The sequence below is a fragment of the Colletotrichum tamarilloi genome (assembly GCF_030869305.1).
Source record: "Colletotrichum tamarilloi strain Tom-12 chromosome Unknown Scaffold_281.1, whole genome shotgun sequence".
In the NCBI taxonomy this organism is placed as follows: domain Eukaryota; kingdom Fungi; phylum Ascomycota; class Sordariomycetes; order Glomerellales; family Glomerellaceae; genus Colletotrichum; species Colletotrichum tamarilloi.
The window spans coordinates 1-11,224 of NW_026849664.1; the positions used below are offsets into that span (position 1 = coordinate 1).

At 47.5% G+C, this 11,224-nt stretch overlaps 6 protein-coding genes across 6 annotated transcripts; 1 reads left to right on the forward strand and 5 right to left on the reverse strand.

The window, feature by feature from the left end:
- Positions 1-58: 58 nt before the first annotated feature.
- On the reverse strand, positions 59-809 carry CTAM01_16906 (uncharacterized protein; the record flags this gene model as incomplete). Its single annotated transcript, XM_060532898.1, has 3 exons — positions 59-226; positions 293-393; positions 734-809. The coding sequence occupies 3 exons, from the start codon at positions 807-809 to the stop codon at positions 59-61; spliced, it is 345 nt and encodes a 114-aa protein (XP_060372519.1).
- An 843-nt stretch (positions 810-1,652) lies between these two features.
- Positions 1,653-2,821, reverse strand: CTAM01_16907 (transposase; the record flags this gene model as incomplete). The annotated part of the gene is made up of 2 exons (XM_060532899.1): positions 1,653-2,004; positions 2,544-2,821. 2 exons carry the CDS (start codon positions 2,819-2,821, stop codon positions 1,653-1,655), a joined length of 630 nt encoding a protein of 209 aa, XP_060372520.1.
- A 297-nt stretch (positions 2,822-3,118) lies between these two features.
- CTAM01_16908 (transposase) lies at positions 3,119-3,424 on the reverse strand (the record flags this gene model as incomplete). Its single annotated transcript, XM_060532900.1, has 1 exon — positions 3,119-3,424. A coding segment is annotated over one exon (306 nt), but the record flags the coding sequence as incomplete, so codon positions are not given.
- Positions 3,425-6,376: 2,952 nt separating this feature from the next.
- CTAM01_16909 (uncharacterized protein) lies at positions 6,377-6,662 on the reverse strand (the record flags this gene model as incomplete). Its single annotated transcript, XM_060532901.1, has 2 exons — positions 6,377-6,451; positions 6,504-6,662. Coding segments are annotated over 2 exons (234 nt in total), but the record flags the coding sequence as incomplete, so codon positions are not given.
- A 1,377-nt stretch (positions 6,663-8,039) lies between these two features.
- CTAM01_16910 (zinc knuckle) lies at positions 8,040-8,981 on the reverse strand (the record flags this gene model as incomplete). Its single annotated transcript, XM_060532902.1, has 1 exon — positions 8,040-8,981. One exon carries the CDS (start codon positions 8,979-8,981, stop codon positions 8,040-8,042), a length of 942 nt encoding a protein of 313 aa, XP_060372523.1.
- A 1,537-nt stretch (positions 8,982-10,518) lies between these two features.
- CTAM01_16911 (uncharacterized protein) lies at positions 10,519-10,911 on the forward strand (the record flags this gene model as incomplete). Its single annotated transcript, XM_060532903.1, has 3 exons — positions 10,519-10,550; positions 10,601-10,763; positions 10,813-10,911. The coding sequence occupies 3 exons, from the start codon at positions 10,519-10,521 to the stop codon at positions 10,909-10,911; spliced, it is 294 nt and encodes a 97-aa protein (XP_060372524.1).
- Positions 10,912-11,224: the final 313 nt, after the last annotated feature.

Consider the following 11,224-nt stretch of genomic DNA (forward strand, 5'->3'; position numbering starts at 1 on the left):
CAGTCCAGATCCAGCACCCCGGTCGCTCCACACTTTCGTCGCCTAGTCTGGACTTGGTCTAGACCCCGCCCGCCAAAAGACAACCGCCGGCCGTTTGCTCCTCTGGAAGCCGCAAATGTGATGTTTTTCGCCAACCCCTGCCACAACGCTCACCAAGCGATTCTCCAAGATGCAAAAATGCTTCTTTCCCCAAAGGCACACAGTGGGGCCTTGATGCCATTGCACGCTGAGCAAACCTGCCTTGTACCAAGTTGCAAACTTGCAGCAGAGAGGATGTCGATGAAAGTTTCAGTAGGGAGGTCTCTTTCCACTTGGAATCGGGAGTTTTCTTGGTGGGCTGGGCTCCCAGCCACACCCCACCACTGCGATGATGTTGATCGTGTGTTGACGCTGCCATATAGTACTGATCATATGTTGCTTCCTCTTGGCAACACACTTCATCTTTTTGGACTTGACCCACACAGGCTGGGCCCATAGTCGTTCTTACTGTGTACATGCGACCACGATCAGATGTGCGAGAATGAATGCTGTGAAAGCCGGTTATGGATGCTTTGGAGTAGCTCTCAATTACGCGCTGCCACTCGCACTGTCGTTCGCCATCCTGACCCATATTTTCGTTTGCAAACCAGTCGCTATAGCCATGACCAGAGGTTTGTGGAGACCCATCACAGCAGGTTTCGGCTTCTCGAACATTGAGAATGTTTGTGAGAGAGGAAGCGACATGTGCACAAAACTGTATGGCGGTGCCGTTGATAAACTTCCAACGATGCCGGGCAACGGCTTCTGCACTTTATTCCGTCGATGATCATTCCAACGATGCCAGTCCACGGTTTCTGCGTTTCCTATGTGTTCCGTCGAGCGGACATTCTCGACGGTGGCGAATAACGGACTCTACATTTCATTTGATTTCCGTTGATGACCATTCCAACGGTACCGCCGAGATGCTGTTCCTCGAGCGATGTGGGCGGCGAAATTCGGACCCTGCAACCTCCTCGTGGTGCCGCCTGGGAACCTGTCCTTTCCAGTGATAGAGCCAGTGCAGAGACGTGACAGCGGCGTATGATAGTGTATGACGGCGTGCGATAGCGCGTGACAGCGCGTGAGTGCCTGGGATGACGGACGTCACCCGCTGGGTGTTAGGTAGACAGTCAGTCAGGCTCTGGCAGCTTGTCGATTGCTCTCGTAGTTATAAATAGACGACACTCGCTGTCTTCGATATACGATTGTGCCTTCAAAGCTCCCATGTTCAGTCTCCATCCACAACGATGCTGTCTCATCGTGGTGGCCTTTGTCAGAGGTTTGCGTGTGATGGGTGAAAACCCCCTTCGAGGCTACTCTCGCATATGTGCAGCCCTATAGCGCCATGAACAGTAAGGCATTTCGGCTGTGGACGACTGAAAGTGCGTGTCGTCAGTTAGGTAGTGGCTTGTGAGTGTTGCATCAAGCTCGCATCGAGACACTCGCATAGTCACAGTAAAATTTAGATTCACCATGTATCAGACACTAGCTAGATTAGCACAGCCAGCCACCAGGGCGTCGAAAGGGGCTGAGGGTATTGCAATGTTGCCAGAGGCTATAAGTCGGAACACCCCCATTCGGCCACCCCATCAAAAGTAGGTCCAGGAACATCGCCACCAACTACAGTCAATTAATCAATCACCTTCTACTGCCACTACAATACGCCCACTGCCCTCGCTAGGTAATTCGACCTCCACGATTCGACTGGGACTAAGTAGACGCTCGCCAGCGTCTTCCTGAGCCCTCTTTATGTCCCTGATGTTGGCGAACTTGGTGTTTGGGTCTGTTTGAACACTCTTCTTTTTCCTGGGAGCTATGCGCTTAACTCTGGCTTCCAGAACTCGAACTTGCTGTCGAGATGAGGCCAATAGGTAGGACTTCTCGCTGAAGGCTTTTTTGACCTTGCGGAAAAGCAGGCGTTGAGTGTTGTGGTCAGGACTGAGCTCTGTGGATAGCTTCAGCTGCCCACAGAGATCGCTGGCTTTCCTAGGAGTTGACCAGTCAACAACAGACGCTGCAGAGGTCCAGTCAACGACTTTGGCAGTATTGGCAGTTGTCTGCCCAGCATTGGTGGTGTTGGTTAATGGTGTAGCTGGGCCAGACGATACCATGGGTTACTAAGAGGTCTGGCCATGTTGAGTGGCCATAGGCCAGTTGCTCTCCAACCACTTCGTATATTATCCCTCCTCAAACCAAGCAAACGAGCTATAGTATAACAAGCCAAGAAGTACCGCTTTCCAACGATAGTAGAATTGTCTACTATATCCTCCTTACTGAGCTCCTTTCTGTAGTTGGATTTGATAGGACCAAAGACAGCCATATCCAACGGCTGGAGGACATGGGAGGTGTGTGGTGGCAAGAATAATAAGTAGACGTTGTTAATATAGCACTCCCACATGAATTCTGTCGTCGTATGACTCCCATGCCCATCCAGAATTAACAGTCGAGGCTCCAGCTGTGGGTTGGGTCCCCTGGTCAGGGGGGGGGGGGGGGGCTCAGTCTGTGGCAAGAAGACCACCCTTAACCATGTGAGGGCAGTCTGGTCTGTAGTCCACCCATTATCTGTTGCTGTGAACTCCCAACCATCGAGCTCTTTAAGCTCAAGGGGGAACCACTGCTGTTGGACCGACTTTCCCTTGTAGATCAGCAGTGGTTTGATGGCTGTACCACCAGCAGAGATACACTCGATAATAGACATCCAGGAACGCGATCCAGGCTCTTTTTTCCGCACTGCGTTGGTCTCGGCCATGCCCAAGACCAGCCCATTGAATCCCTTGCCCTCAAGAATACCAGTCTCATCCATGTTGTATCTATTGACCTGTTTGATGTCCTTGATCTCTAGTATGTCGAGTAATCGGAACCAGGGCCTAATCACCTCAGTAGTTGCTCCATTAACACGCCTTGAATCCATGGGACGACTTCTCTGGACCTTAATAGATGGGTTCCGCTTCAAAAAGGCATCTATCCATCTCTTCCCAAGAGGATGATCATCCCCCTGGGCTTGCAGAACTCGCCCAGCGAATTCTCTGACTTGTTCGTGGGTTGGTGCAACTCCTAGAGCATGCTGAATACGAACCCATTCAGCCAGCCTATCTTCCTGTCAAGGGGGAAGCCTCTGCTGGTCTGCGAAAGCGATTGCCCTGGCCTGTTGACCTCGTCGACGATTCCGAAGTGTAGTCCTTGGAACACCGAACTCAATCGAGGCCCTCTTGACTGAGGTACCACCTCTAATTGCCTCGAGCGTTCGAATGACTTCATTTTCGGTATACGATACCATAGTATAATAAAGAACATGTGTACCAAACATAAATGCGTTTGGACGATAATTGCAATTGTTGTGATAGTTTGTAAATTGAGGGTAGGATTTTAATGGGGTGGCTGGGAGGGATTTTTGGGGTGGCCGAATGGGGGTGCTCCGACTTAGAAGTGGTGATGCTCTCCGATCGCGGATGCTATTCGACTCAGTTGTTAATCACGTTATACGTATAGATATGCATACTATAGAGGTGTCATACACTATCGCGCTTCTTAAGATTGATGCACGAGATCTATCAGATCTGATGCTGGCATATCTTGCGGTCCGTAAATAGTATCATACATTTATTAAGGTGAAGAACCAGACAACACTGTCGTTGATCTAAAGCTCCCGGTCATGAACAGCTGCTGGCAACCCACACAGAACTGCCCCGGGAGCAAGATCTTCGATCTGCTGCTCGTCTTTACCAGTTTGACTGAAGGTCATACCTGGCGCCTTGATTCTTCTCCGGATTGTTGCGCGAGACGTCGAGAGTGGCTCTATATCCACTCAGCGGGCAATCGAGTAAGTCAAAGCACCCACTTATGGGCACCCCCCCCTTTTGGGCACCCTAGTTTTGGTGGGGCTACACCAAAACCTACTACTTTATACTATATATATAACTAGCTCTACTTCATATATAAAACTATAAATAAAATTAATTTATATACATAATTAACTATATTTTTATATTATTATATTTATAATAATATATATTAGCTTGTTATTACGTAATTATATCAAATATATAAGATTTAAGAAATACATAATTAAGAAGCAATATTTAAAATATAAATTACGCAAGAACTATCATGTCTTATAAGCTAAAACTATAATATATTTAAATTATATATAGAAATTATATATAAGTAACTTTTTTATATTTTTATAATTTTTTATAACTTAGTAATAATAAGCTAAAAATTTCTCATACTAAATTTTATATAGGGAAATTTAAAACTAAATATATTATATGATAATTGTTACGGCCAGCTAGTCGTAGTGAGTATGTTAGCAGAAGTTGAGGCTGCGAGTACTAAGTAAACAGTGTCGTAGTCGTGGATAGCTTCCCTGAAGCTATGTCTGTAAGTCGTAAGATAGGTAAGGCTTCGGTGATCAATCGTAGTCTTGTCAGAAGAAGTTCTCAGTGAAGATAGCTGAAAGCGATCGTAAGATCTGATACTAAGTTGATTGCTGAAGAAGCTATGGGAAGTCTGTCCTCGAGCCCGGCTCAAGTCCATACTATATACAAGTCTCGTTCCTGAACATATCCTTTGTCCCTTGGGTCGTCCTCGATCATTCTGATCCAGAATGATCGTTCGGCCCCCAAGTCGTGTTGGATCATTCTGATCCGGAATGATCCTTATCTTATCAGCACGTGACTTATCCATAGTTCTTCCGTTCCGCGAGGAGTAGCCGTGTCCCTGTTTCACCTGCATATATGGTGTGCCCAGCCGCCGCGGCCGGCAGGCTGGCCTCTGGGTTGGTCATGCATGTTGGGTCGTAACAATAATACGATAAAACTAAAATATAAGGTATATATTTAATGAAAATTAGTTTAAATAATATTAATATAGCTTTTTTTCTTTTTTTAAATTATAATTATAAAAGTTATTCAAGTTTTTAGATTGTTAGTGTTACTTAGTAATTTACATATAAACACTAACATTTTCAAAACTTCAACTTTAACTTTATAAAACTACTTATTTAAGTAGTATTACGTAGTATAGTATTTTTTTATAAGAAATATAAATAAGTTTCTACTTGAATATAAATTATTAAATTTTATTATTGAGAAGCCGATTTATTAGACCTATAGTGAAAAGTAGTACTATTGGTGTAAATGGGGTGCCCAAAAGGGGGGGGTGCCCATAAGTGGGTGCTTTGACTTATTCATTTAAGCCCAACGGAGAATTTCATATCCGTGCTTTATCAATCATTGCGCAGAGATCCAGTGGAATGTGGTATCAATAACAACGTATTAAGGCGAGGAAGAAAGGGGTTGACTTGCGCTGGCTATGCTAGGCTCCTCAACACACACCGGGAAATCGACATAGACATGACATTGTACTTTCTACATCACAGATAGTCTATGGTATTATCACGCACCGCTACGCAACTGAGGCGACGATTCGGGCTGCGTGAGTTTCTATAAGTCTCATCCAAGCAGAGTTTCATATGGAAGATTACTCTAGTAGTTTTCAGACTGCCCCAGGACATTCGTTACGGTAATTGTTCCATCTCGAACGACCTGATTTATGCTTAACCGGAGGTATGAGTAAGGCTAGCAAGGGTTTCTTTCTACAAGAGGATCGTACGCTCATTATATAGATATGGGGTAACTTCCAATAGCCATTCATTCATCATACTCATCAAGATACTGTTGGATTGACGACTGTGTCTGGATGAAGGGAAGCTATAAATGCGTGGAATAATTGTAAGAACCGGCGATGATGGGCAAATACAAGACAGAACCCCGTTCGGATCGGGGTGGAAAAAATCCCGCAAAAGAACAACAATCACCTTTTGATCAATGGACCTCAATGGTATTGCATTAAATCAACATCGTTTATCCAACAAGTCCTGGCCCAACTATGTGGTTAACTGAGTAATGACTGTATGCGGTGAGTTTCACCTAAGCGAGAGTATCCTAGATTCTGTCACACTGAGTCTCTGGGTGAAGCTATTCCTATCCTACTTTTCAGCCTCCTGATGCTGAATCTGGGGAATTCGTTGGTAAATGATGGCCATTCCGATCTGTGTAGCAAACTTGTTGTGTTTTTGAGCAGGTAATGTAAGGGGCGGTAGGAGCAATGTTGCAATCCGTACATCCTTTCTCGATAAGAATCCTCAGATGAGGAAGGAAGGTTTATTTTTCTTCTAGCTGCGTCTGTTTCCTTTCTATCCCTTGATGTCGTGACCTTCTGCCGGACATAGCCAAGAGTATCCCGAGTGACGGGCTCGGCCCGGCACAATGATACTCGTAGGCTAGATAAATGTCACCGACCTTTACTCTAGACCCTTACAGGTGAGAGGACCAATAGCAACTGGAACCGATTGCTCTTAGCCGTTGGCAGCCCAGTAGCCAGAATGCGCAGTGCAGCAAGACTTGAAAGCTTGCCAATTGGAAGTACAGCACTAAACCGCGTCAAAACCTGTCCAAATTTACACTTGAGCGTGGTGTACTAACAGCACCGTCTTGTTGGTAGCTACCCCCAGGACAGCATGATGAGGTGTATCCAGAGTTGGAGTTATCAGATCTCAGGCATTGCCAAATCAAAGATGGGCTGTTGTTGCAATACGCGGCGGATACACCGCTCAAGAAAGTGCTCTGAAGCTCGCACGTTAGATTCTCGTGGGTGAAGAAGGCTTTTAGGATTAGTTCTCGCAAAGGGCAGCAAAGCAGCAAGTTGGTAGACCTTCATTGTCCAAGCTGTCTGAGGAGTATTAGGGTGGTGCGGGGCGTGATGGGCACCAATTGACGATGGCCAGGGTGGGAGTTCTTATATATTCAGAGCTTGTTCACTGCCACAATCAGTCTAAGTGAAACCCACCTGTCGCCTTTCTACATTATTTCCAGTTGATAAGTGGTGGGAGATTTCATCTACTTGGTGCGTGGTGTTAAACTTTCTTCGGAAATTCCTTCGGAAAGTGAAATAAATTATAGCGCCTTAGACAGGAAGAAGTGTGAGCCTTTTGACTTGTCCATTTGTTCGGTTATCTCAGGGAGATTGTACTATACCCACCATTGCCTTGATATGGGATATTGCCAATGGCCCCGAAAGTTCATGAACTCAGTCGCCAGTGGCACGATCAATACACGTATACATGGGTCGTCTTGCTCAATATGCCGCCCCGTAGCTTCATCTCTGAACAATTAGCGTTTTAAAATGGTAGGTAATTATAATACGTTCCAGATGCATTTTCACAAGCGATGTGATTATAGGCAGTTAGTAGCATTTTAGTTCATGCGTGATTGAATAGTTTTGAACTAACTGAAGAGTCTGTTCCATTGCTGACCTCTTGATGGGAAACACTCTACCAGACTTGGGAGGCGCCTCTTGGACACGCTGCCAGAGATGCAAAAGCACGAAGACGTAAAAGAAGTCCGATGATACTGGAACCAAGGCTGGAATCGGGATGATCCATATGTGACGGCCAGCTCCAGATTCGCTGGAGCACCGGATCTTGAGGATTCGGCAGCGATCGCAGGCACTTCTTTGAGCGAACGACATGGCCGGCGGAGCGTTCGTGTAGATATGCCATGAAAATGAAAGGACGGCTTACGTATTGTGTTAGATGGAAGCAGTCGAAGGTTTTATGGCCTGCATCTCGCAAGTCTCGCACACGCACGATGCCCAGAAATAGTCGGGCTAATCGGACTGGTCTTGGTCTCGTCAGATTCACATGCACGTTTGATTTGATTTGATTTGATTTGATTGATTCCTACTCGGTTTTGGCCGCTTTAGTCAGCAGCTATGCCCGGACGGCGGGGTTTGGCCAACAGCCGACGCGCTCCGGACGTTAATCCGCAGCGCCCCATTTCGCCAGTGCAAAACACCGACCAGCTGTCTCCAAATCTACCACTTTGCTCTCCAACCTCAACTACCCTTGGCTGCCACCTCGTGTAGTTCGCGGTTCTCTACTAATGTACACGTATGTCTAGGCTCTATTGAGGTCTTTCCTCGTACAAGGGTTCAGCGTACCTACAGTCTCCCCCCAATGTTCAGCTTGATCTGCTTTGCGACTCGATCCCGTGTTGCCCAAGGATCTCGGTCTGTTCTATGAATCGGATTGCCTTGGCGGCTGCTTTGCGCTTGTTCAGTATGACCCGGAGATTGTGTCGTCCTGGGAGGGTTCCGAATTCCTGGCGCCGGAGTTGTCGAAACCTACGGCATCGCAGCAGGATGTGCGATACCGTTTGCCGTCCTTCCCGGCATGGGCAGTTGGCGTTGGTGATGCCCGGTACTCTTCGGTTGAAGAGGAAGTCCTGGGGCCCGATCTTTTCCGTGCGCATCTGGACCAGGACTGCGCTCTGGCGTTTACTGAGGCCTTCGTGGAGTTCGAGGACCTTCTTTGTCGGCTTCGGCGTGAGACGGAACGATGTTCTCCCTCGCGTCTCAGTTTCCCATTTGGTTTGCCACGCGTGGTGGGACTGTTTATGCGACCATGTCTTGACTGTCGACCTGAGTTTGAACAAGACTCTCGGCTTGTCTGCCCTGGAACCTGTCTGTCCGTCTGGCCTCCATCCCGTCGCCTCCTTGGCGGCGATATCTGCTGCTTCGTTGCCCTGGATACCGATGTGGGCAGGTACCCATCGGAGCTCGACTTCGAGTCCCTGTTCTCGGAGGGCTTGTGTCTTTTCTGCAATGGCCTTGAGAAGGTACGCGCCGGACCTACCCTTTGGGTTGGCTGACGATCTGATGGCGGCCTGGTTGTCGGTGTGTATGGAGACTTTGCTTCGGTGGTTTCCGTTTTCCTTGTCTGTTTGCGCCATCTCGAGCGCAAGGACAATGCCCTGTAGCTCTCCCGCGTAGACTGTGGATGTTGTGTCGTCTCCCATGTTCGATTTCCTAGTTTGCAGTGTGGTTGTGCAGACTGCTGCCGCTCCGATCTGACCGTCGATGCCGCTGCCGTCTGTATAGATGTGGGCCGCGTCGGTGTTCATTTCCAGACAACGGTCGTGTTCTTTTTCGGCCTGCTCCGTGCCTCCGGCGAATCCATCCCTACGAGGCCGATGCGTATGATGACACCTTTGACAAAACCTTAATCGACACAAGAAGATTGCTCACGCTAGGTAGCCTCGCGGAGAGTTTTGGCAGCAACATAAGGGAATTTGCTTTGAGTTGGATAGTTATCTAAAAATGCGCTAATCTCGAGAAAAAGTCGCCTGCGGTCTCAAATAACTCCGCTGGAGAAATTACATGCGATCAGCCCGTTTTGCGCCCGGGCATGTTACGTACTAAAGCCGGCGTGGGACTACCGTAATCAAGGAGCTTCAAGCACGCTGCAATCATCGATCATACACCACCACTCAATTCAGGCTTATTATGCGCCGTCTAATATGACTCGGATCCACGACGGCAGGCGACATGCGTATTTAGGTTTTCGACATGGAATAATTGCGAGGAATCTCCCGGAATTTCTTTCGAAAATGAAAATGATACTCACGCCCATTGGTAGTATGTTAGAGTCGCAGCGAGAGATGATGACGTCCGTTGGTGCCATGTAGCAGGCTGAACATAAAACTCAGGGCGGTTTTCCCCAAGATAATATAAGACTTGGTCTGTTGTACATTGATATCATCCAGTATCTTACCTGGGATTTACAAAACATCCTTCTTTTACACTGGTCCTGGCCCCAATAGGAAAGTTACCGGAAGAGGCGGCTACATCACGCGTCGAAATACAACTCTGTGTATATGAGGCCGTACAAGCAGACTCTTACACTGCTCAAGATCAGCCGGATGAATAGTAGCTGAGCTGGCTTCACAATCAGCGTGAGAGTTTAGATGAAGCGCGCATTAAAAAAGCATGATCGCTAGTCTATAACAAAACGTAAACCCCACACCTGCATGGTCCGATAGACAACCCTTCATGAGTAATATATAAGTGCACCAATCATGAGGATCCACAAAGTGGATCAGCTCTTGTCTACTAGTTCAGGAATCCGAGTTCGTTTCCCGTTGGTAGTTGTATTATGATCTGTATAGAGTGCTTTGCCTGAGCATAATGTTGACACTGGGCCCGCCTATACCCCCAGTCCTGTCATGATCGTCGTGGTAGTAACACGGATTTACAGGCACCTCCTGTTGAACCCGCAGCTTCAACTCCAGGTCGGGGATCGGGATTCGAGGGAAAGCTCAGAGTAGCCGAAACCTACACCGGCTAGCGTAATGGAGCGAACGAGGAAAAAGCGACTACCCAGGGATTCGAGACGCGAACTCACGGCCGACGCTATGAGCCGCCTCATAGAAAAACGCATTTTGCAGTTTAGGAGAATCAGTTGTAGGATTTTCTGGCTTTCGTAATCAAAACCCTAGTGGGTGGAACCCCGTGCTACTGCTGGCTTCAAAAGAAGACATGATATCAAACCCGAGTACTTAATCCAAGCAGGTCGCATATAATAGACCTCCGAATCTACGCCGCTGAACAAACTACTTAGAAATCCCACTTCGTATAAGACGACTATTTCCGATCGTAAACATGGTCTATTTCGCCTCTCTTGCAACGGTCTTGTAAGTAAAGCAAGATGTGCCTTCCGCTTAAAAGATCCTAACACTATCAGACTCGCGGCCACTACTGTCATAGCCCAGCTTCCTGCACCAGGCGAGTCGGTAGACTGCGACTGCACAACCCTCCGAAATGGAGGAGTCGTACCTGACGATGACGGTGTAAGGAAGGGCTGTGCTGGACGCGGATCTCTCGTCACTCGAAATGGTGATCTTAAGGTGAATACTTACTCTTTCACATCAGAACAGCAAAGCTAACCGTTTGAAGTGCGTTATCGTTGAGGATGGTACCCCGGACCACAACCGAGCTAGAGATTTTGTCAGAAATTGCTCCCTGCACGGGTCGTGCGGCTGGGTTGGACAATAAGCTGAGTAGAGCATGGAGACAATCGTATCGATGATCATACAGGGCCTGCACAGCAAGGCAATGCTATTCAACCCTCTTCTCTGTTGACTGGGTATATCCGCAGGCCTCGCAGCGAAGGTGTATTTAGTGGAAATACGGCTACTGGGCCATATTAAGAACATGCTAGAATTGAGAGAACTTTGATGGCTTTCCATTCGTAAACCGGTGGACCGTCTGAGTGTCTGATAATAGCAATGCGTTCGGGATTCTGCAGTACTTCGTTCGTATAGTCCCCTGAGGAGGAGCTTGGAAACATTCCCAGCTCTTTCACTCA